At 45.9% G+C, this 23528-nt stretch overlaps 1 protein-coding gene across 9 annotated transcripts in view; it reads left to right on the top strand.

The window, feature by feature from the left end:
* The window catches only part of ezh1 (enhancer of zeste 1 polycomb repressive complex 2 subunit), a 182131-nt gene that overhangs the window by 150297 nt on the left and 8306 nt on the right, over positions 1–23528 (top strand). For 6 of the 9 annotated variants that reach the window (XM_041173292.1, XM_041173291.1, XM_041173289.1 and 3 more), the window contains 5 exons: positions 565–659; positions 15128–15168; positions 15802–15927; positions 16728–16906; positions 19021–19116. In XM_041173292.1, coding sequence (XP_041029226.1) covers positions 565–659; positions 15128–15168; positions 15802–15927; positions 16728–16906; positions 19021–19116 — 537 coding nt within the window. The remainder of the gene's footprint in view (positions 1–564; positions 660–15127; positions 15169–15801; positions 15928–16727; positions 16907–19020; positions 19117–23528) is intronic. The other 3 variants (XR_005941287.1, XR_005941288.1, XM_041173290.1) reach the window with 2 other exon arrangements.

Here is a 23528-nt window from a genome sequence, read left to right as displayed (position 1 = left end):
ATATTAAAATCTATGCTAAACATTTTTGTGATTACACTAAGAAGAGGAGGTGGTCAGAGACTAAAAGTGCCTTTTGAAAACTGGTGGTGGAGCAGGTCTGGGGAATTAAATTAACTGCTGTCCCTATGGAAACACGGTAAAGACGGTGTTCACAGGACTAGTTACTGAATGACAAGTAGAGTGTGTCCATGGGTCTAGACACTGAGGGGAACAATTCATTCTGCCTTGTTGAATTATCTGGTCTAAAACCCAATTTTCATAGCATCACCTCATTCAGTTTCCTGCAGTAACTTCACACCATTGGTGAAAATCTGGAACCTAGCTCCCCGGGCATTGGGCTTCAATTAGACCTTTCAACTGGGATCAATAGATTTTATTGTGTATGAGGATTATGAGAAAAGGAACAAAGGTGGGAAAACAAATTTAAAATAAAGGGCAGTCATGATCTGTTTCAACAGTAGAACATGCTGAAGCGGCTGAATGACCACCCCCCATTCCTGTGTTCATAGCACCAGCTGAGACTGAATAAATCCTGATTTTCTGAGTGGTGTGCCCTCTCTCCAGGTATACGAGTTTGCAGTGAAGGAATCATCCATCATTCACAAGATGCCCACTGATGACCAGGTTCTGTCTCCACCAAAAAAAAAGAGAAAGCACAGGTGAGCTTGTGCAGGTGAACGTGTGCAAGTGAGCGTGTGCAGGTGAGCGTGTGCAGGTGAGCGTGTGCAGGTGAACGTGTGCAGGTGAGCGTGTGCAGCTGAGTGTGTGCAGCTGAGCGTGTGCAGCTGAGCGTGTGCAAGTGAGCGTGTGCAGGTGAACGTGTGCAAGTGAGCGTGTGCAAGTGAGCGTGTGCAGGTGAACGTGTGCAAGTGAGCGTGTGCAGGTGAGCGTGTGCAGCTGAGCGTGTGCAGCTGAGCGTGTGCAGGTGAGCGTGTGCAGCTGAGCGTGTGCAGCTGAGCGTGTGCAGGTGAGCGTGTGCAGGTGAGCGTGTGCAGGTGAGCGTGTGTGGATGACGTGCAGATGAGCGTGTGCAGGTGAGCGTGTGCAGGTGAGCGTGTGCAGGTGAGCGTGTGCAGCTGAGCGTGTGCAGCTGAGCGTGTGCAGGTGAGCGTGTGCAGGTGAGCGTGTGCAGGTGAGCGTGTGCAGCTGAGCGTGTGCAGGTGAGCGTGTGCAGCTGAGCGTGTGCAGCTGAGCGTGTGCAGGTGAGCGTGTGTGGATGACGTGCAGGTGAGCGTGTGTGGATGACATGTGCAGATGAGCATGTGCAGATCAGGGCAGGTGAGCATGTGCAGGCAACTAACTAAGTGAACTCTTGGAGTTTGGTGAGGGGGGAGTTCTAAGTGTTAACTTTGTTCTTAAATTTTGTTCTTAAAACCTAATCCATTCTGTAATTAGCAGTAAAAGAGTTTCTGGTAAGTGAGTAAGTTCTATTCTATCCCTTGGGTTAAAAATCGTACACAATTTGGTGAAGTTAATAAAATATATAAGAAAGCAACCTAAGTGATTAATATAATTAAGTAATTATTTAAAACAGTTTAAGGATGGCAGGACAGGTGATGTGTCAAAGCTGCAGAATGTGGGGGCTCCTAGATAACATTGTGATCCAGGGAAAACATGCCTGCAGTAAGTGTTTGCAGCCTGAGGAACTTCAGCTCAGAGTCACTGAGCTGCAGAATCTGTAACACATCAAGGAGGGGGAAAGTTACCTGGATGCTTTATACCAGGAGGCAGTCACACCACTTAGAATAAAGCCTTCTGATTTGGTCAGTGGCCAGGTACAGGAGGGTGTGACTGCGAGTGAAGCAGGTAAGGGGACCCAGAGAGCAGGAGTGTTGAGCCTGTGCAATTGTCCAACAAGTTTGAGGTTCTCTCAGCTTGTGTGGATGAGAGTGGGGGCTGCAGGGTGGATGAGGAAACTGACCATGGCACCATGGTACAGGAAGCCAACCGAGTCGGGGAAGCAAAAAGAAATGTCGTGGTTGTAGGGGACAGTATAGTAAGGGGGATTGACACTGTTCTCTGCAGCAAAGAGCGAGAGTCCAGACAGCTTTGTTGCCTGCCCAGTGCCAGAGTTCGCGACATCTGCTCAGGGCTGGAGAGGAACTTGCAGTGTGAGGGGGAGAATCCAATGGTCATGGTCCATATAGATACTAATAATAAAAGGACATAACTAAATGCTCTGTATCTAAATGCACGTAGTATTTGAAACAAAACAGATGAACTGATAATGCAAATAGAAATAAATAAGAACGATCTGACAGCCGATACAGAGACATGGCTACAGGGTGACATAGATTGGGACCTGAATATTGAAGGGTATGTGACATTTAGGAAGGACAGGAAGTTAGGAAAAGGTGGAGGGGTGGCTCTGTTAATTAATTATGGTATTAGTGCATCAGAGAGGGATGGCCTAAGTTCAGGAAACGGATGTAGAAGTGGTTTGGGTTGAAATGAGAAATGATAAGGGCAAGAAGTCACTTGTGGGAGAGGTATACAGGCCTCCTAATTGTAATTACACAGGACAGAGTATAAAATAAGAGATAATGGGAGCTTGCCAGAAAGGTACAGCAACAATCATGGGGGATTTTAACCTACATATAGACTGGAAAAATCAGATGGGCAAAGGTAGCCTAGATGAGGAGTTCATAGAATGTTTTTGGGATAGTTTCTTAGAACAGCATGTTCTGGTGCCAACCAGAGAGCAGGTGATACTAGACCTGATATTGAGCAGCAAGCTAGGATTAATTGATAACCTCCTGATGAAGGCACCCCCAGGTAGCAGCAATCAGAGCATGATTGAATTTTACATTCATTTTGAGGGAGAAGGTTCCATTAGATTAGAAAATAGCAAATATAACTCCTTTATTCAAAAAGGGAGAGAGACAGAAAGCAGAAAACTACAGGCCAGTTAGCCTAACATCTGTCATAGGGAAAATGTTAGAAGCTATTATTAAATATGTTATAGCAGGGCATTTAGAAAAATTCAAGGCAATCAGGCAGAGTCAGCATGGTTTTATGGAAGGGAAATCCTGTTTAACCAATTTATTGGAGTTCTTTGAAGGAATCACATGTGCTGTGGATAAAGGGGAACCAGTGGATGTACTGTACTTAGATTTCCAGAAGGTATTTGATAAAGTGCCACATCAAAGGTTATTGCAGAAAATAAAAGCTTGTGGTGTAGGGAGTAACATGTTGGCATGGATAGAAAATTGGCTAGCTAACAGGAAGCAGAGAGTTGGCATGAGTTGGTCTTTTTCTGGTTGGCAGGATGTGATGAGCGGAGTGCCACAGGAATCAGTGCTGGGGCCTCAACTTTTTATAATTTACATAAATTATTTGGCTGAAGGGACCGAAGGAATGGTTGCTAATTTGCTGACAACACAAAGGTAGGTAGGAAAGTAAATTGTGAAGAGACATAAGGAGGCTACAGAGTGACATAAATAGGTTAAGTGAGTGGGAAAAGATGTGGCAAATGGAGTGTAATGTGGGCAAATGTGAAATTGTTCATTTTGGCAGGAAGAATAAAAAAGAAGCTTATTATCTAACTGGTGAGAGATTGCAGAGCTCGGAGATTCAGAGGGATCTGGGTGTCCTAGTGTATGAATCACAAAAGGTTAGTGTGCAGGTACAGCAGGTAATTAGGAAAGCTAATATAATGTTATTGTTTATTGTGAGGGGAATTGAATACAAAAGTAGGGAGGATATGCTTCAGTTATACAGGGCACTGGTGAGGCTACAGCTGGAGTATTGTGTACAGTACTGGTCTCCTTATTTAAAGAAAGATGTAATTGCGTTAGAAGCAGTTCAGAGAAGCTTTACTAGACCAATACCAGGAATGGGATGGTTGTATTGTGAGGAAAGGTTGGACAGGTTAGGTTTTTATGCACTGGAGTTTAGAAGAGTAAGAGGCAACTTGATTGAAACCTTTAAGATCCTGAGGGGTCTTGACAGGGTGGATGTGGAGAGAATGTTTCCTCTTGTGGGAGAATCTAGAACCAGGGGTCACTGTTTAAAAATAAAGGGTCATTCATTTAAGACAAGAATGAGGTGAAATTTTTTCTCTGAGGGTTGTGAATCTTTGGAACTCTTCCTCAAAAGGCAATGGAAACAGACAGAGTCTGTGAATATTTTTAAGGCAGAGCTAGATAGATTCTTGATTAACAAGAGAGTGAAAGTTTATCGGGGGTAGGCAGGAATGTGGGGTTGAGGTTACAATCCGATCAGCATTAATCTTATTGAATGGCGGAGTAGGCTCGAGTGGCTGATTGGCCTACTCCTAATTATATGAGCGTGTGCAGCTGAGCGTGTGGAGATCGAGGCAGGTGAGCGTGTGCAGATCGATGCAGCTGAGCGTGTGGAGATCGAGGCAGGTGAGCGTGTGCAGATCGAGGCAGGTGAGCGTGTGTAGATCGAGGCAGGTGAGCGTGTGCAGATCGATGCAGCTGAGCGTGTGGAGATCGAGGCAGGTAAGCGTGTGTAGATCGAAGCAGGTGAGCGTGTGCAGATTGAGGCAGGTGAGCGTGTGCAGATCGAGGCAGGTGAGTGTGTGTAGATCGAGGCAGGTGAGCGTGTGGAGATCGAGGCAGGTGAGCGTGTGCAGATCGGGGCAGGTGAGCGTGTGCAGATCGAGGCAGGTGAGTGTGTGTAGATCGAGGCAGGTGAGCGTGTGGAGATCGAGGCAGGTAAGCGTGTGTAGATCGAGGCAGGTGAGCGTGTGTAGATCGAAGCAGGTGAGCGTGTGGAGATCGAGGCAGGTGAGCGTGTGTAGATCGAGGCAGGTGAGCGTGTGTAGATCGAAGCAGGTGAGCGTGTGCAGATTGAGGCAGGTGAGCGTGTGCAGATCGAGGCAGGTGAGCGTGTGCAGATCGAGGCAGGTGAGCGTGTGTAGATCGAGGCAGGTGAGCGTGTGTGATCGAGGCAGGTGAGCGTGTGCAGATCGAGGCAGGTGAGCGTGTGCAGATCGAGGCAGGTGAGCGTGTGCAGATCGAGGCAGGTGAGCGTGTGCAGATCGAGGCAGGTGAGCGTGTGTAGATCGAGGCAGGTGAGTGTGTGCAGATCGAGGCAGGTGAGCTTGTGCAGATCGAGGCAGGTGAGCGTGTGCAGATCGATGCAGGTGAGCGTGTGTAGATCGAGGCAGGTGAGCGTGTGTAGATCGAGGCAGGTGAGCGTGTGCAGATCGAGGCAGGTGAGCGTGTGTAGATCGAGGCAGGTGAGTGTGTGTAGATCGAGGCAGGTGAGCGTGTGTAGATTGAGGTAAGTGAGTGTGTGTAGATCGAGGCAGGTGAGCGTGTGTAGATCGAGGCAGGTGAGTGTGTGTAGATCGATGCAGGTGAGCGTGTGTAGATCGATGCAGGTGAGCGTGTGTAGATCGATGCAGGTGAGCGTGTGTAGATCGATGCAGGTGAGCGTGTGTAGATCGATGCAGGTGAGTGTGTGTAGATCGAGGCAGGTGATTGCAGATTTGCAGAAGGCTCTGGCAGGAAATGAGTAAACAGAATTGAGTTTAAGACAACAATTGGACCCTAATATGGGTGGGATTGGTTAATGCTAGAAACAGTGGGATAGGCCAAGCGCAGGAGTAGGCTATTCGGCCCTTCGAGCCTGCTCCAACATTCAATATGATCATGGCTGATCCTCAACCTCAACTTCACTTTCCCACAGTATCCTCATAGCCTGTGGTTCCTGTAGCCTCCAAAATATTGCATAGTCTGAAATAAACTCATCAACAGAGCATCCACAACTCTCTGGGGTAGAGAATTCCAATTGATTCACAACCCTCTGAGAAAGAAATTTTGCCTCCCATTAGTTCTAAATGATTGACCCATTATCCTGAGACCATTTCTCCTCGTTCTGAACTCTCCAGCTGGGAAGCAGCCTCTGAGCATGTATTCTGTCAAGCCCTCTAAGAATTTCTTCTGTTTCAATGAGATCTTATTCTAATAAACTCCATGGAATAAAGGCCTAGCCTACTCAATCTCTCCTGATAAGGCAATCCCTCATCCCAGGAATCAATCTATTGAATCTTTGTTACACCTCCCCCTCTAAGATAAGTGTATCCTTTCTATGGTAAAGAGATCCAAGCTGTACACAATACTCCAGTTGTAGCCTCAACAAAGACATGTACAATTGCACTAAGACTCTTTACTATTATCCCTTTGTAATAAAGTCTGTCATGCCATTTGCTTTCCTAATTACTTATTGTTCGTTAGCTTTGTGTGATTTGTGTGTACCCTAATTCCTCTGAATATCAACATTTCATAGTTTCTCACATAGGAACATAGGTGCAGGAATAGGCCATTCAGCTCCTCGAGCCTGCTCCGCTGTTTAACAAGATCATGGCAGGTCATCTGCCTCAATGCAATCTTCCTGCACTATCCCCATTTCCCTTTGTGTCGTTGGTATCTAAAAACCTGCTTTGCATATTCTCAGTGTCTGAGCCTCCACAGCCCTCTGGGGTAGAGAATTCGGAAGATTCGCCACCCCCTGAGTGAAAAACTTCCTTCTCATCTTGGTCCTAAATGGCTTACCCCTTATTCAGAGACTCTGTCACCTGTTTCTAAACCTCCAAACCAGGGGAAACATCCTTCCTGCATCTACCCTGTCGAGCCCTGTAAGAATTTTGTACACTTCAATGAGATCCATAGGTTCACCACCCTTTGAGTGAGGAAGTTTCTCATCTCAGTCCAAAATGGCTTACTCTGTATCCTGAGACTGTGACCCCTTGTTCTAGACCCCCCCAGCCGGAGGAAGCATCATTCCTGCATCCAATCTGTTCATCCCTGTCAGAATTTTATATGTTTCAATGAGATCCCCTCTCATTCTTCTAAACTCCAGTAAATGAAGGCCTAGTCGGCTCAATCTCTCCTCAAACGACAATCCCGCCATCCCAGGAATCAGTCTGGTGAACCTTCACTGCACTCCCTCTATGGCAAGTATATCCTTTCTTAGATAAGGATACCAAAACTGTACACACTACTCCAGGTGTGGTCTCACCAAGGCTCAATACAACTGCAGCAAGACACCCTTATTCCTTTTCTCAAATCCCCTTGCAATAAAGACTAACATACCATTTGCCTTCCTAATTGTTTGCTGCTCCTGCATGTTAGCTTTCAGTGGCACCCAGGGCCCTTTGGACATCAACACATCTCAACCTCTCCCCATTTAAGAAATACTCTGCATTTCTGTTTTTCCTACTAAAGTGAATAACTTTACATTTTTTCTATACTATATTCCATCTGCCATGTTCTTGCTCACTCACTTAGTCTGTCTAAATCCTCTTAGAGCCTCTTTGCATCCTCCTCACAACTTACATTCCTACCTAGATTTATGTCTTCTGCAAATTTGGAAATATTACATTTAGTCCCCACATCCAAATCATGGATATCACAGAATCACAGTGCAGAAGAGGCCCTTTGGCCCATCGAGTCTGCACCGACACATGAGAAACACCTGACCTACCTACCTAATCCCATTTACCAGCACTTGGCCCATAGCCTTGAATGTTATGAACCAAGTGCTCATCCAGGTACTTTTTAAAGGATGTGAGGCAACCTGCCTCCACCACCCTCCCAGGCAGCGCATTCCAGACCGTCACCACCCTCTGGGTAAAAAAGTTTTTCCTCACATCCCCCCTAAACCTCCTGCCCCTCACCTTGAACTTATGTCCCCTCGTGACTGACCCTTCAGCTAAGGGGGACAGCTGCCCCCTATCCACCCTGTCCATGCCCCTCATAATCTTGTACACCTCGATCAAGTCACCCCTCAGTCTTCTCTGCTCCAACGAAAACAACCCAAGTCTATCCAGCCTCTCTACATAACTTAAATGTTTCATCCCAGGCAACATCCTGGTGAATCTCCTCTGCACCCCCTCCAGTGCAATCACAACCTTCCTATAATGTGGCGACCAGAACTGCACATAGTCCTCCAGCTGTGGCCTCACTAAGTTTCTATACATCTCCAACATGACCTCCCTACTTTTGTAATCTATGCCTCGATTGATAAAGGCAAGTGTCCCATATGCCTTTTTCACCACCCCACTAATATGTCCGTCTGCCTTCAGAGATCTATGGACATACACGCTAAGGTCCCTTTGTTCCTCAGAACTTCCTAGTGTCATGCCATTCATTGAATATTTACTTGTCAAATTACTCCTTCCAAAGTGTATCACCTCACACTTTTCAGGGATAAATTCCATCTGCCACTTATCTGCTCATTTGACCATCCCGTCTATATCTTACTGTAGCCCAAGTCACTCATCCTCACTGTTAACCACCCGGCCAATCTTTGTGTCGTCTGCAAACTTACCAATCCTACCCCCCACATAGTCACCTATGTTGTTTATATAAATGACAAATAATAGGGGACCCAGCACAGATCCCTGTGGTACGCCACTGGACACTGGCTTCCAGTCACTAAAGCATCCTTCTATCATCATACTCTTTCTCCTACAACTAAGCCAATTTTGAATCCACCTTATCAAATTACCCTGTATCCCATGTGCATTTGCCTTCTTTATAAGTCTCCCATGTGGCACCTTGTCAAAGGCTTTGCTGAAATCCATATAAACTACATCAACTGCACTACCCTCATCTACACACCTGGTCACCCCCTCAAAACATCCAATCAAATTTGTTAGGCATGACCTCCCTCTGACAAAGCCATGCTGACTATCCCTGATCAAACCTTGCCTCTCCAAGTGGAGATAGATACTCTCCTTCAGAATTTTCTCCAATAGTTTCCCTACCACTGACGTGAGACTCACTGGCTGTAGTTCCCTGGCTTCTCTCTACAACCCTTCTTAAATAGCGGAACCACATTAGCTGTTCTCCAGTTCTTTGGCACGTCCCCCGTGGCCAGAGAGGAATTAAAAATTTGGGTCAGAGTCCCTGCGATCTCCTCCCTTGCCTCCCTCAGCAGTCTGGTACACAAATCATCAAAAAGTGGAGATTTGTCCACTTTTAAGCCTGCCAACACCTCCAATACCTTGTCACTCCCTATATCAATTTGCTTAAGAACCTCGCAGTCTCTCTCCCCGAGTTCCATACCTTCATCCTCATTCTCTTGGGTGAAGACAGACGTGAAATATTCATTCAACACTCTAGCGATGTGCTCTGGCTCCACCCATAGATTGCTCCCTTGGTCCCTTATGGGCCCTACTCTTTCCCTGGTTATCTTCTTCCCATTGATATACTTATAGAATATCTTGGGATTTTCCCTACTTTTATATATATCCCTGATATATATTGTGAATAACTGGAGCCCAAGCACTGATCCTTGTAGCACCCCACTAGTCACAGCCTGCCAACCTGAGAGTGATCCATTTATCCCTACTCTCTGCTTTCTGTCCGTTAACCAGTTCTCAACCCAGGCCGGTATATTACCCCCAATCCCAGGTGCTCTAATTTTGTTTCCTAACCTCTCATGTGGGACCTTATCAAAAGCTTCCTGAAAATCCAAATACACCACATCCACTGGTTCTCCCTTATCTATTCTGCTAGTTATGTCCTCAAAAAACTCCAACAGGTTTGTCAAATGCAATTTCCGTTCATAAATCCACATTGACTCTGCCCAATCTCACCATTATTTTCTAAATGCTTAGCATTTTCCCTATTACTGATGTCAGGCTAACAGGTGGGCCATTCCCTGTTTTCTCCCTCCCTCCTTTCTTAAATAAGGGACTCACATTTGCTGCCTTCTAACCACCATTTGAAAAACTATGTTTTCCATTTTTTATTCCAAAGTCAATAACTTTACGTTTCCTGATGTTATATTCCATCTGCCATGTTCTTTTCCACTCACTTAGTCTGTCTATATCCCTTTGCAACCTCTTTGCACTCTCCTCACCTCATTTTTCCACCTAACAGCAAAACTAGAATGCATTTTTAAAAAATTCATTCATGGGATGTGGGCTTCACTGGCTGGGCCAGCATTTATTGCCCATCCCTAATTGCCCTTGAGAAGGTGGTGGTGAGCTGCCTTCTTGAACCGCTGCAGTCCATGTGGTGTAGGTACACCCACAGTGCTGTTAGGAAGGGAGTTCCAGGATTTTGACCCAACGACAGTGAAGGAACGGTGATATATTTCCAAGTCAGGATGGTGAGTGGCTTGGAGGGGAACTTCTGGGTGGTGGTGTCCCCATCTATCTGCTGTCCTTGTCCTTCTAGATGGTAGTGGTCATGGGTTTGGAAGGTGCTGTCTAAGGAGCCTTCATGAATTCCTGCAGTGCATCTTGTAGATGGTGCACACTGCTGTTACTGTACGTCGGTGGTGGAGGGAGTGAATGTTTATGGATGTGGTGCCAATCAAGCGGGATGCTTTGTCATGGACACTGTCAAGCTTCTTGAGTGTTCTTGAGGTTATTGCTAAGCAAGTGCCGCTTGATAGTATGTTGACGACCCCTTCCATTACTTTACTGATGATGGAGAGTAGACTGATGGGGCAGTAATTGGCCGGGTTGGATTTGTCCTGCTTTTTGTGTACAGGACCTGGGCAATTTTCCATATAGTTGGATAGATGCCAGTGTTGTAGCTGCACTGGAACAGCTTGGCTTGAGGCACAGCAAGTCCTGGAGCTCAAGTCTTCAGCACTATTGCCGGAATATTGTCAGGGCCCATAGCCTTTGCAGTATCCAGTGCCTTCAGCCATTTCTTGATATCACGTGGAGTGAATTGAATTGGCTGAAGACTGGCATCTGTGATGCTGGGGACCTCTGGTGGAGGCTGAGATGGATCATCCACTCAGCACTTCTGGCTGAAGATTGTAACAAATGCTTCAGCCTTATCTTTTGCACTGATGTGCTGGGCTCCTCCACCATTGAGGATGGGGATATTTGTGGAGCCTCCTCCTCCAGTGAGTTGTTTAATTGTTCACCACCATTCACGACTGGGTGTGGCAGGACTACAGAGCTTAGATCTAATCCGTTGGTGTGTGATCGCTTAGTTCTATCACTTGCTGCTTCTGCTGTTTGGCACGCAAGTAGCCCTGGGTTATTGCTAAACTCGATTGATACCTCATTTTTTGGTATGCCTGGTGCTGGTCCTGGAATGCCCTCCTGCACTATTCATTGAACCAGGGTTGATCCCCTGGCTTGATGGTAATGGTAGAGTGGGGGATATGCCGGGTCATGAGGTTACAGATTGTGTTCGAGTACAGTTCTGCTGCTGCTGATGGCCCACAGCGCCTTATGGATGCCCAGTCTTGAGTTGCTAGTTCTGTTCGCAATCTATCCCATTTAGCACCGGAGTCACATGTAGGCCAGACCAGGTAAGGACGGCAGATTTCCTTCCCTAAAGGACATTAGTGAACCAGATGGGTTTTTACAAAATGGTTTGCATGGTCATCATTAGACATTTTTTTTAAATTCCAGATTTTTTAAAATTGAATTCAAATTCCACCATCTACCGTGGCAGGATTCAAACCCGGGTTCCCAGAGCATTACCCTGGGTCTCTGGATTACTAGTCTAGCGACAATAGCACCATGCCATCACCTCCCCCCAAATTGCACTTAACCTCTCATCTAAGTCATTGACGCAGATTGTAAATAGCTGAGGGCCACACAGTGATCTTTGTGGTACTTTGCCAGATACCTATCAATCCTACAAACCCTAACGCATTTTGTCCTACTCTGTTTTCTGTCCGTTAACCAATCCTCAATCCATGCTAATATTTAACACACCCGTCCCATCCCAAGAGTGCTAATTTGGCCTAATAATCTTGTGTGGTACCTTCAAATGCTTTGAGAAAATCCAAGTACACTACATCTACTGGTTCCCCCTTACCCACTCTGACAATTACAACCCTTAAATGCTTAACAGATTTGTCAAACAAACATGATTTCCCTTTCATAAATCCATGCTTATTTGTATTGATTTTCTAAGTTCCTTGACTTGATACCATGTCCCTACTAATAGATCCTAGCATTTTCCCTACGTCAGTCTGGTTGAGATTCCCTGTTTGCTTTCTTCCTTCTTTTCCTCAGTATCAAGGTTATGCTTGCTACCTTCCAATCATGGGCGCTGCACTAGAATCTACGACACCCTGGAAGATCAAAACCAGTGCATCTACTATCTCATAAAAACAAAAAACTGCGGATGCTGGAAATCCAAAACAAAAACAGAATTACCTGGAAAAACTCAGCAGGTCTGGCAGCATCGGCGGAGAAGAAAAGAGTTGACGTTTCGAGTCCTCATGACCCTTCAACAGAACTGATCTTTCTTTACAAGGAGAGGGAAATATAAGCTGGTTTAAGGTTGGGGGGAGGAGAAGAGGATTGAGGGGATGTTAGGATAGGAGCAGGTCATCAAAAGGTATCACAGCCAAAAGAACACAGAGGTGTTGAAGTTGGTGATATTATCTAAACGAATGTTTTGTTCTTTTGTCTGTGACATCTTTTGATGACCTGCTCCTATCCTAACACCCTCCTCCCTCCACTTCTCCGCCCCCCCCCCCGCCCTTAAACCAGCTTATATTTCCCTCTCCTTGTAAAGAAAGATCAGTTTTGTTGAAGGGTCATGAGGACTCGAAACGTCAACTCTTTTCTTCTCCGCCGATGCTGCCAGACCTGCTGAGTTTTTCCAAGTAATTCTGTTTTTGCATCTACTATCTCTGCAGCCACCTCTTTTTAAACCTCTACTATGTAGACCATCGGGTCCAGGGGATCTGTCATCTTTTGGTTCCATCAATTTCTCCAGCACTGTTTCTTTGCTGTTACTAATTTCTTTAAGTTCCTTAGTCTCCACAGACCCTCAGTTTCCCAATATTTCCAGAATTTTTGTGTTGTCTACATGAAGAAAGACACAAAATATGTTTTTAATGTGTCTGCAATTCCTATAGAAGCTTGTCTTTACATCTATTCTAGTCTATCTCATACTCTATTTTCTCTTTCTTTATCAATTTCATGGCAATCCTTTGCTGAATTTTAAAACCTCCCAATCATCAGGCTCACTACTATTTTTGGCAATATTATTAGCCTATTCCTTTAATCTAATCCTTAGGGGAATGTATATTTGTTGTAAATTATAAATTAATTCTTTAAATATTTACCATTGCTTTTCTACCATCATGTTTTTAAATCTAATTTCACAATCTAACTTAGCCAACTCACCCCTTATACCTGTGCTTTGTTCAGATTTAAAACCTTGGTTTCGGACTGAATAAAACAACTCTCAAATTCATTATGAAATTCTATCATAATGTGATCAGACTTCCTTATAGGTTCCTTTATTACAAGGTTATTAATTAACTCTTTCTTTTTGCACAATATTTGATCTACAGTAGCCACTTATCATCTAAAATGGCCTGTTCCCACCTAAGATACTTTGTCGAAAGTGAATGTGAGAGAGAGAGAGAGGTGCAGTGAGATTTGTTCTAAATAGCTCTAACAAAGTGCCAATACAGTCATAATGAGCTGAATAGCTTCCTGTGAAATAAAATTCACTCCTACTGGAGTTTTTTCTTGTTCTGTTTCTTGTGTCCTTGTGAGGATTGCACATATATGTATCACATTGGTGGGCCGTAACTAGTGGAGTGTCACAAAAGTCAGTGCTGGGACCTACATTAATGACTTGGACAAAGAGACAGAGAGTAATGTATTCAAGTTTGCTGATGATACAAAACTAAGTGGGAATGCAAGCTGTCAGGAGGGCTCAGAGAGGCTGCAAAGGGATATAGACAGGTTAAGGTCAGACAGCATAATATGGGGACATGAGAGGTTATTCACTTTGGTAGTAAGGGTAGTATAAAGGGTTAATAGATGGGATATGCGAATGTATGACATAGATGATAATGTACCAGTCATGTGTCAGACTCGAGAGAGAGAGAGAGGTTGGAATAATGCCTAGGAACAACATGCCTACCCTGTAACCTGTTTAGATGTAGTAATAAGCAAGTGTTAAGCAGAAACCAGAGTATGACTACATCTGTGTACTAATCAAGTACCACACCTAGATTCCACAGATAGAAGGACCATCTCAGAACAGGAAGAATAGCATATTTTTTTTTAAAAGTCATGAAACTTGTAAATGTTGATGTCAGAGGGACTTGGATGTATTCGTACAAGGAACACAGAAAATTAGCATGAAGGTACAGCAAACAATTAGGAAGGCAGATGAAGTGTTGGCCTTTATTGTCAGGGGATTAGAGACCGGGAATAAAAAAAAGTCTTGCTACAATTGTACATGGTTTTGGTGAGACTGCAACTGGAATACTGTGTGCTGTTTAGATCTCCATATTTAAGAAAGAATATACATTGGTACAGCAAAGGTTCTTTGGTTTGGTTCCTGGGATGAGAGCGTTATCTTATGTTGAGTGACTGAGTAGATTGGATCTGAACTGTGAGAATTTTAGAAGAATGAGAGGTTATTTAATCAAAACAAACAAAATTCTGAAAGAGTTTTATAAGGATAGATTCTGAGTGTTTCCCCTGGTCGGGAATCTTGAATATGGTGCCACAGTCTTAGGATAAGGGGCTGATCATTTGGGACTGAGATGAGGAGAAATTTCTTCAGTCAAAGGGTTGTGAATCTTTGGAATTCTCTACCCCAGAGGGTTGTGGATGCTCCATCATTGAATACATTTAAGGCTGGGATAGACAGATTTTTGATCCCTTGGATTCAAGGAATATGGGGACTGGATGGGAAGATTAAGCTGAAGCTGAAGATCAACCATGACCATATTGAATGGCAGAGCAGACTCACCAGGCTGTTTGTTTTACCGCTGCTCCTGATTTTTATCTTATGTAAGTTTAAGCTGCAGGACTGGCACCTAAGCAGCACAATCTTGGTAACTAGGCAAAGCTCTTGCAGCTCAAATATAAGCACATCATCTGTGATCAGGCACTGCAGAAATTGCTGGATAATATTAAAAGGGATTCAGTCCTTTCTGCTGTTCACTGATGGCCTGGGATGGGGAAAGAGACAGAATATTGTTAGGCTTTCAGCTTGGAGACTCAGAACATTGGCCCCTTGGATAATGAGGGGTATTGAGGAATGGGTCAGGGAGTCTACCCTCTGCCCCGGCTTTCAGAAGCCAGGCCAGTGAGTTAGTGACCAGTTCTGTACTTTAAAAACTCAAATTTATAAACACTATAGTTGGGACAGAACAAGGCTTTAAATCTGCTTCTCTGTTACAGACTGTGGGCAGCACATTGCAGGAGGATGCAGCTGAAGAAAGGTCGGTGTCTCCAAACTGACTAAAATAATCCACAGTAACCCTTGACTCAGTCTGTCGTTTATGTGCGACCTTTGACCCCATGCCTTCTATGTAACCTGACCCCATGCCTTCTGTGTGTGACTTCTGACACTGCCCCCTGTGTGGGCGTCTGACCCCTTTCCCACTGTGTGGACCTCTGACCCCTTTCCCACTGTGTGTGACCTCTAACACTGTGCCCACTGTGTGGACCTCTGACCCCTTTCCCATTGTGTGACCTCTGACCCCTTTCTCACTGTGTGTGACCCCTGACCCCTTTCCCACTGTGTGACCTCTGACCCCTTTCCCACTGTGTGTGACCCCTGACCCCTTTCCCACTGTGACCGCTTTCCCACTGTGTGTGACCCCTGACCCCTTTCCCACTGTGTGACCTCTGACCCCTTTCCCACTGTGTGTGACCTCTGATGCTGTGCCCCTGACTTTGTGCTGCTTGTTCTGTGGGGAAGGAATTTGGAGGAGGTTGGGTTGGGGGGTTTGGGGGTAATAGGGGTTTGGTGGATTGGGAATGATGGGTTGGGGGGTTGGGAATATGATGGGGTTTGGGGTTACTCGGGTTCATGAATTTATTTTAACTTCCTGCGCTTTCTTCTATTTCAGATAATTCATCCAATCAGGTTTACAATTATCAGCCATGTGACCACCCCGAGCGCACCTGTGACATCACCTGTCCCTGTGTCACCGCCCAGAATTTCTGTGAAAAATTCTGTCAGTGCAGCCCCGAGTGTGAGCTACACAGGAGGATCCAATACCCCAGGATGGAGGGAGGGGGCATTGGAGTGGAGTTGTGAGGGGTGGGGTGAGGGAGGATGGGTGATGGGGTTGTTTGAGTGAGGGGTTTTGGGGGCAGGGAGGGTTTGGGCGAGGGGTTGGGGGTGTTTGGGGGAGAGGGAATGAGGAGGTTAGGGAGTGTGGAGAGGGGTTTGGAGGTAGGATAGAAGGGGGAAGTCATGGAGTGGGGAGGGTGTGGGTTTGGCGGGCACGAGGTTTTAATACCTCTGGAACTATGGAACTGCTGCCAACAGGGATTAGAGTTTGACACAGATGGTGACTGACTGTAAATGCTGCTTAAATCTGAAAAAAAATCACAAACCAGTAAATCTGAACGAGGTAGAATCCAAAATCCAGAAACATGTTGACAACAGATTAGTAAATGCGGATTTCAACGTGCTGAGCATGGATGTTGTGGAGGCTGAAGCTCGAAAGTGGTTCGGACTGGGTCACAGGTGTGCGGCTGATACCAACTGGAAGGCAGCTGGAGTGCAGCCTCAGTTGTTATTTGGCTTTTCGGATAATTCGCCATCTGTTAACCAGCATTGACATTGGTGCGGGCGTGGAGTTCATCACCAGACATGTGAGTTGTAGCAGAGACAGACTGAATACATTCAACAGCAGAGTTCAGGAAAAATTCTTGTTGAATATTTGAAGTAGGAACAGGAGGAGGCCAATCAGCCCTTTAAGCCTGTTCTGCCATTCTTTGAGATAATGCCTGATCTGTGATCTAACTCCACGTGTTTTTATCTTAGGTCAGAATCGGTTTCCTGGCTGCCGTTGTAAAACTCAGTGTAACACCAAGCAATGTCCCTGTTACCTGGCCGTACGTGAGTGTGACCCTGATTTGTGCCAGACCTGTGGGGCTGCTGATCACTGGGACAGCAAGAATGTCTCCTGCAAGAACTGCAGCATCCAACGCGGCCTCAAGAAGGTGCTTTAGACCGGTGAAGTGTGAGGTGTGAGGTGTGAGGTGGGGGTGGGGGGGTGGGAGGGAGATCCATTCCCAGGTGCGCGAGGTGGGTGGGGTGGGGGATCCGTTCCCCGCTGTGCGAGGTGGGTGGGGGCGGAGATCCATTCTGAGGTGCGTGGTGTGGTGGGGGCCGATGGCGCAGGGAGGGGCAGTCATTGCCACTGGCCGGGGAGGTCCATTCCAAGGTTTCTCCAGTGGCTGGACCTCTGGCTGCCCACTGAACTCAGGCATTGCAGATTCTATATCACAATCTGTATCCCAGCCTCCATCCCAGCCTCCATCCCAGCCTCCATCCCAGCCTCCATCCCAGTCTCCATCCCAGTCTCCATCCCAGTCTCCATCCCAGCCTCCATCCCAGCCTCCATCACAGTCTCCATCCCAGTCTCCATCCCAGTCTCCATCCCAGTCTCCATCACAGTCTCTATCCCAGTCTCCATCACAGTCTCTATCCCAGTCTCCATCACAGTCTCTATCACAGTCTCTATCACAGTCTCTATCCCAGCCTCCATCCCAGCCTCCATCCCAGCCTCCATCCCAGTCTCCATCCCAGCCTCCATCCCAGCCTCCATCCCAGTCTCCATCCCAGTCTCCATCCCAGTCTCCATCCCAGCCTCCATCCCAGTCTCCATCCCAGTCTCCATCCCAATCTCTATCACAGTCTCCATCCCAGTCTCCATCCCAGCCTCCATCCCAGCCTCCATCCCAGCCTCCATCCCAGCCTCCATCCCAGCCTCCATCCCAGTCTCCATCCCAGTCTCCATCCCAGTCTCCATCCCAGCCTCCATCCCAGCCTCCATCCCAGCCTCCATCCCAGCCTCCATCCCAGCCTCCATCCCAGTCTCCATCCCAGTCTCCATCCCAGTCTCCATCCCAGTCTCCATCCCAGTCTCCATCCCAGCCTCCATCCCAGCCTCCATCCCAGTCTCCATCCCAGTCTCCATCCCAGTCTCCATCCCAGTCTCCATCACAGTCTCCATCCCAGCCTCCATCCCAGTCTCCATCACAGTCTCCATCACAGTCTCCATCCCAGCCTCCATCCCAGTCTCCATCACAGTCTCTATCCCAGTCTCCATCACAGTCTCCATCCCAGCCTCCATCCCAGCCTCCATCCAAGCCTCCATCCCAGTCTCCATCACAGTCTCCATCCCAGCCTCCATCCCAGCCTCCATCCCAGCCTCCATCCCAGCCTCCATCCCAGCCTCCATCCCAGCCTCCATCCCAGTCTCTATCACAGTCTCCATCCCAGCCTCCATCCCAGCCTCCATCCCAGCCTCCATCCCAGCCTCCATCCCAGCCTCCATCCCAGCCTCCATCCCAGTCTCTATCACAGTCTCCATCCCAGCCTCCATCCCAGCCTCCATCCCAGTCTCCATCCCAGCCTCCATCCCAGCCTCCATCCCAGTCTCTATCACAGTCTCTATCACAGTCTCCATCCCAGCCTCCATCCCAGCCTCCATCCCAGTCTCCATCCCAGTCTCCATCACAGTCTCTATCACAGTCTCCATCCCAGCCTCCATCCCAGCCTCCATCCCAGTCTCTATCACAGTCTCTATCACAGTCTCCATCCCAGCCTCCATCCCAGCCTCCATCCCAGTCTCTATCACAGTCTCTATCACAGTCTCCATCCCAGCCTCCATCCCAGCCTCCATCCCAGCCTCCATCCCAGCCTCCATCCCAGTCTCCATCACAGTCTCCATCACAGTCTCCATCACAGTCTCCATCACAGTCTCTATCACAGTCTCTATCACAGTCTCTATCCCAGTCTCCATCACAGTCTCTATCACAGCCTCCATCCCAGTCTCCATCCCAGTCTCCATCCCAGCCTCCATCCCAGTCTCCATCCCAGTCTCCATCCCAGTCTCCATCCCAGTCTCCATCCCAGTCTCCATCCCAGTCTCCATCCCAGTCTCCATCACAGTCTCCATCCCAGTCTCCATCCCAGCCTCCATCCCAGCCTCCATCACAGTCTCCATCACAGTCTCCATCACAGTCTCTATCACAGTCTCTATCACAGTCTCTATCACAGTCTCTATCACAGTCTATGGGATTCTCACGCATTCATGTTTCTTTCCCAGCACCTGTTACTTGCTCCATCGGATGTGGCTGGATGGGGAACCTTCATTAAGGACTCAGTCCAGAAAAATGAATTCATCTCGGAATATTGTGGAGAGGTTGGTCATTACTGTTGGAATGAACAAGATGGTTCACATACAGCTGGAGTCAGAGGAACAAAGGCTTTATGGGAGGGGCTTACTGGAGGAGGTTACAAAGAGCGGGAAGGGTAAGGTCTTGGAGAGATTTGATAAAGGATGAGATTTTAATATCAGGACGTTGCTGGACTGGGAGCCAATGTAGATCATGAGCAAAGGGAAGATGCCTCATTTTCAGGCTGGGAAACTGTAAATATAGGTGCCACAGGGATCAGTACTGGAGCCTCAACTATTTACAATCAAATGAATGATTTAGACAAAGGAATTCATTGTACGAAACCAAATTTGCTGATGATACAAAGATAGGTGGGCAAGCAAGTTGTGAGGAGGACACAAAAGAATCTGCAAAGGGACATAGATATGTTAAGTGAGTGGGCAAAAATTTGGCAGGTGGAGAATAATGTAGGAAAATGTGAGGTTGTTCACTTTGGCAGGAAGAATAGAAAAATAGAGACAAATGACAAGGTCCCACAAGGCAAATTGATCAGGAAAGTAAAAGCCCATGGGATTCAAGGTAATGTGGCAAACTGGATAAAAGGTTGGCTTTGTAACAGGAAACAAAGGGTAATGGTCGATGGATGCCCTTGCGAACGGAAATTTGTCTCAAGTGGGTTCGGTGTTGGGACCCTTGCTGTTTGTGTATTAACGATTTGGACGTGAACGTGGGGGGCACGATTGGGAAATTTGCAGATGACACAAAGACTGGCCGAGTAGTGGATAGTGTAGAGGATAGCCATAATCTCCAAAACGATATAGATGGGTTGGTGGAGTGGGTGGTAAAGTGGCAGATAGATTTTAACATAGAGAAGTGTGAGGTCATACAGTTAGGGAGGTCAAAGTTACAGGGATTACAAAATAAATGGGAATATACTAAGAGGGGTAGATGAAGTGAGAGATCTTGGCGTACAAGTACACAGGTCCCTGAAGGCAGCAGTTCAAGTAGACAAGGTTGTAAAGAAGGCATATGGAATGCTCTCCTTCATTGGCAGAGGTATAGAATATAAAAGTAAGGATATAATGTTGGAATTGTACAAAACACTGGTGAGGCCACAACTGGAGTATTGTGTGCAGTTCTGGTCACCACATTACAGGAAGGATGTTATAGCTCTGGAGAGAGTGCAGAGGAGATTTACAAGAATGTTGCCGGGTTAGAAATGTGTAGCTACGATGAGAGATTGGATAGTTTGGGGTTGTTTTCCTTAGAACATAGAAGGCTGAGAGGTGACTTGATTGAGGTGTATAAAATTATGAGGAGAATAGATAGACTGGACAGGATAAAATTGTTTCTCTTGATGGAGAATTCTAGAACCAGGGGACATAGATTCAAAATAAGTGGCAGATGGTGTAGGGGGGACATGAGGAAGAACTTTTTTACGCAGAGGGTAGTGGGTGTCTGGAATTCGCTGCCCAAGTTGGTGGTAGAGGCAGAACCTTTAAACTCTTTTAAAAAGTACCTGGATCTGCACCTTAAGCGCTGTAAGCTGCAGGGCTATGGGCCGGGTGCAGCAAGGTGGGATTAGAAAGGGCACCTGGGTGTCCTTGGGCTGGCATGGACAAGATGGGCCAAATGGCCTCTTTCTGTGCTGTAACTTTTCTATGGTTCTAGAGGAAATGCAAGGTGCCCTGGTACAGAGAGATCTGGGTGTCCTCATACAAAAAAATGCAAAACGTTCGTATACAGATATAGCAAATACTTAACAAGGCAAATGGAATGTTGGTGTATATTGAAAGGCATGTGAATAATAAAGCTGAGAAGTCCTTGCTGCAACTGCACTGGGCATTGCTGAGACTCGGCCTACAATACAAACATACAGACTAGGAGCAGGATTAGGCCGCTCGGCCCCTCAAGCCTGCTCCGCCATTCAATAAGATGATGACTGATCTGAACGTAACCTCTGCTCCACATTCCTGCCTACCCCCCGATAACCTTTCATCTCCTTGTTTATCAAGAATCTATCTCGCTCTACCTTAAAGATATTCAAAGCCTTTGCCTCAACCGTCTCTTGAGAAACAGAGTTGCAAAGTCTCACAACCCTCTGAGAGAAAAATATTTTCCTCATCTCTGTCTTAAATGAGCGACCCCTTATTTTTAAACTGTAACCCCTAATTCTAGATTCTCCCACAAGAGGAAACATCCTCTCCACATTCACGTTGTTAAGTCCCCTAAGGATGTTATATGTTCCAATCAAATTGCCTCTTACTCCAGTGGATACAAGCCTGGCCTATCCAACCTTTCCTAATAAGACAACCTACACATACCTGGTATTAATCCAGTAAATCTTCTCTGAGCTGATTCCAATGCATTTACATTGTTAGGACCAGGATGGGAGGAGTGGGCGAATTATCAATCCCCACTACTCCACAGGCTGTGCCATTAATTTAAACATTTCATTTTCTCACCGCAACAGCCAATTGTTTACCTATACCTGTAGTAAAACTCAGAATGATTAATTTATTTTAAAACAAAACTTCTTTTAACAAGTTGCAAGTACTGGTTAACACACAATTGTGTTCGGGAAGTGCAACTATTTATCTCTTCCTTAAAAATTCCCCCAGCACACACACACACACACACACACACACACACACACACACACACACACACACACACAGACAAATAAAGGACAAAAAGGTAGAGTCTCTCTGCAGAGATGGATTTTGGAGGATGGGTGTTATAAAATAAAGGATAAAGTTCACAGGGTCTCAATGCTGTCAACACGGAGTTCCCTCATGAAGATGGACCACTGGTCCCAGTGGATGCCTGGACGTTCTCACCACTGGTCTCAGCTTTGCAGGTCCCAATGCAGACCCGTTACACTCAGCTGGGGGTTCTCTGGCTACAGATTGATAGCCACACACAATTTTAAGCAAGCCAACAAGGTAGCCTTCTTTCCTTAGTTTATTCTCCAATAAGACTATCTTCAAAACAAGCAGGTTCACAACTGAAGTTTTTTCCTCTCTCCCATGGGACTACCTTTTTTGTCTCCCAGCTTTTCATTAATTAAAGTTCTTTGCAGTTCAACACAAACAATCTCCTTCTCAAGCACCATAAATGTCAGGTAATTTCTTGGAAGAGGCCTGCTTGTTTACAGTTGCAAAGTGAATTTATGACCTTTTTAAAAAAAATCCCAGATTAGCATCCACATGCCCAGATCAGGCCAAACCCTTCCATTTTGTAAAAGAAAACTTCAGCCTTGAGATATATTATTCTAACAACATCTTTCCTTAAATAAGGATGTGGTCTCATCAGCCCCTTGTAAATCTAAGCATACCCTCTCTTTTGTATTCAATTCCCCTTGCAATAAACGATAACATTCTATTAGCTTTCCGAATTACTTGCTGTACCTGCATACTAACCTTTTGCGATTCATGCACTAGGATACCCAGATCCCTCTGAATCTCCGAGCTCTGCAATCTCTCACTGTTTAAATAAAATGCTCCTTTTTTATTTGCCCTGCCAAATGGACAACCTCACAATTTCCTACATTATACTCCATTTGCCTGATCTTTGCCCACTCGATTAACCTATCTATATCCTTTTGTAGCCTCCTTAGGTCCTCTTCACAACTTACTTTCCTACCTATCTTTGTGTCATTAGCCAATTTAGCAACCATACCATTAGAATGGGAAGTGAAGTAGTCCAATCCGAATCTAGGGTCCTAAATCTAAATAAGGGAAACTACGAAGATATGAGGCATGAGTTGGCTAAGATAGATTGGGGAATTTCATTAAAAGGCATGAAGGTGGATAGGCAATGGCTAATATTTAAGGAACAAATATATGCATTCCAACAGTTATACATTCCTTTCTGATACAAAAACACAACAGGAAAAGTGACCCAACCATGGCTAACAAAAGACATTAAGGATAGTATTAGATCCAAAGAGGAGACCTGTAAAGTTTCTAGAAAAAGTAGCAAGCCTGAGGATTGGGAACAGTTTAGAATTCAGCAAAGGAGGACCAAGAGATTGATTAAGAGGGGAAAAATGAAGTATGAGAGTAAACTTGCAAGGAACATAAAAGCAGACTGTAAAAGCTTACTTAAGCATGTAAAAACAAAAAGATTAGTGAAGACAAATGTAGGTCCCTTACAGTCTGAAATGGGAGAATTTATAATAGAGAACAAGGAAATGACAAAGCAATTCAACAACTACTTTAGTTCTGTCTTCACGGAGGAAGACACAAATAACTTCCCAGAAATACTAGAACCAAAGGTCTAGTGAGGAGGAGGAAATTGAAGGAAATTGGAATTACTAAAAAATAGCGCTGGAGAAATTAATGGGACTGAAAGCCGTTAAATCCCCAGGGCCTGATAATCTACTTCCCAGGGTACTAAAGGAGGTGGCCATGAAATAATGGATGCGATGGTAATC

The sequence above is a fragment of the Carcharodon carcharias genome, chromosome 23, assembly GCF_017639515.1.
Source record: "Carcharodon carcharias isolate sCarCar2 chromosome 23, sCarCar2.pri, whole genome shotgun sequence".
Classification (NCBI taxonomy): domain Eukaryota; kingdom Metazoa; phylum Chordata; class Chondrichthyes; order Lamniformes; family Lamnidae; genus Carcharodon; species Carcharodon carcharias.
This window is presented reverse-complemented; position numbering and strand designations above follow the sequence as displayed.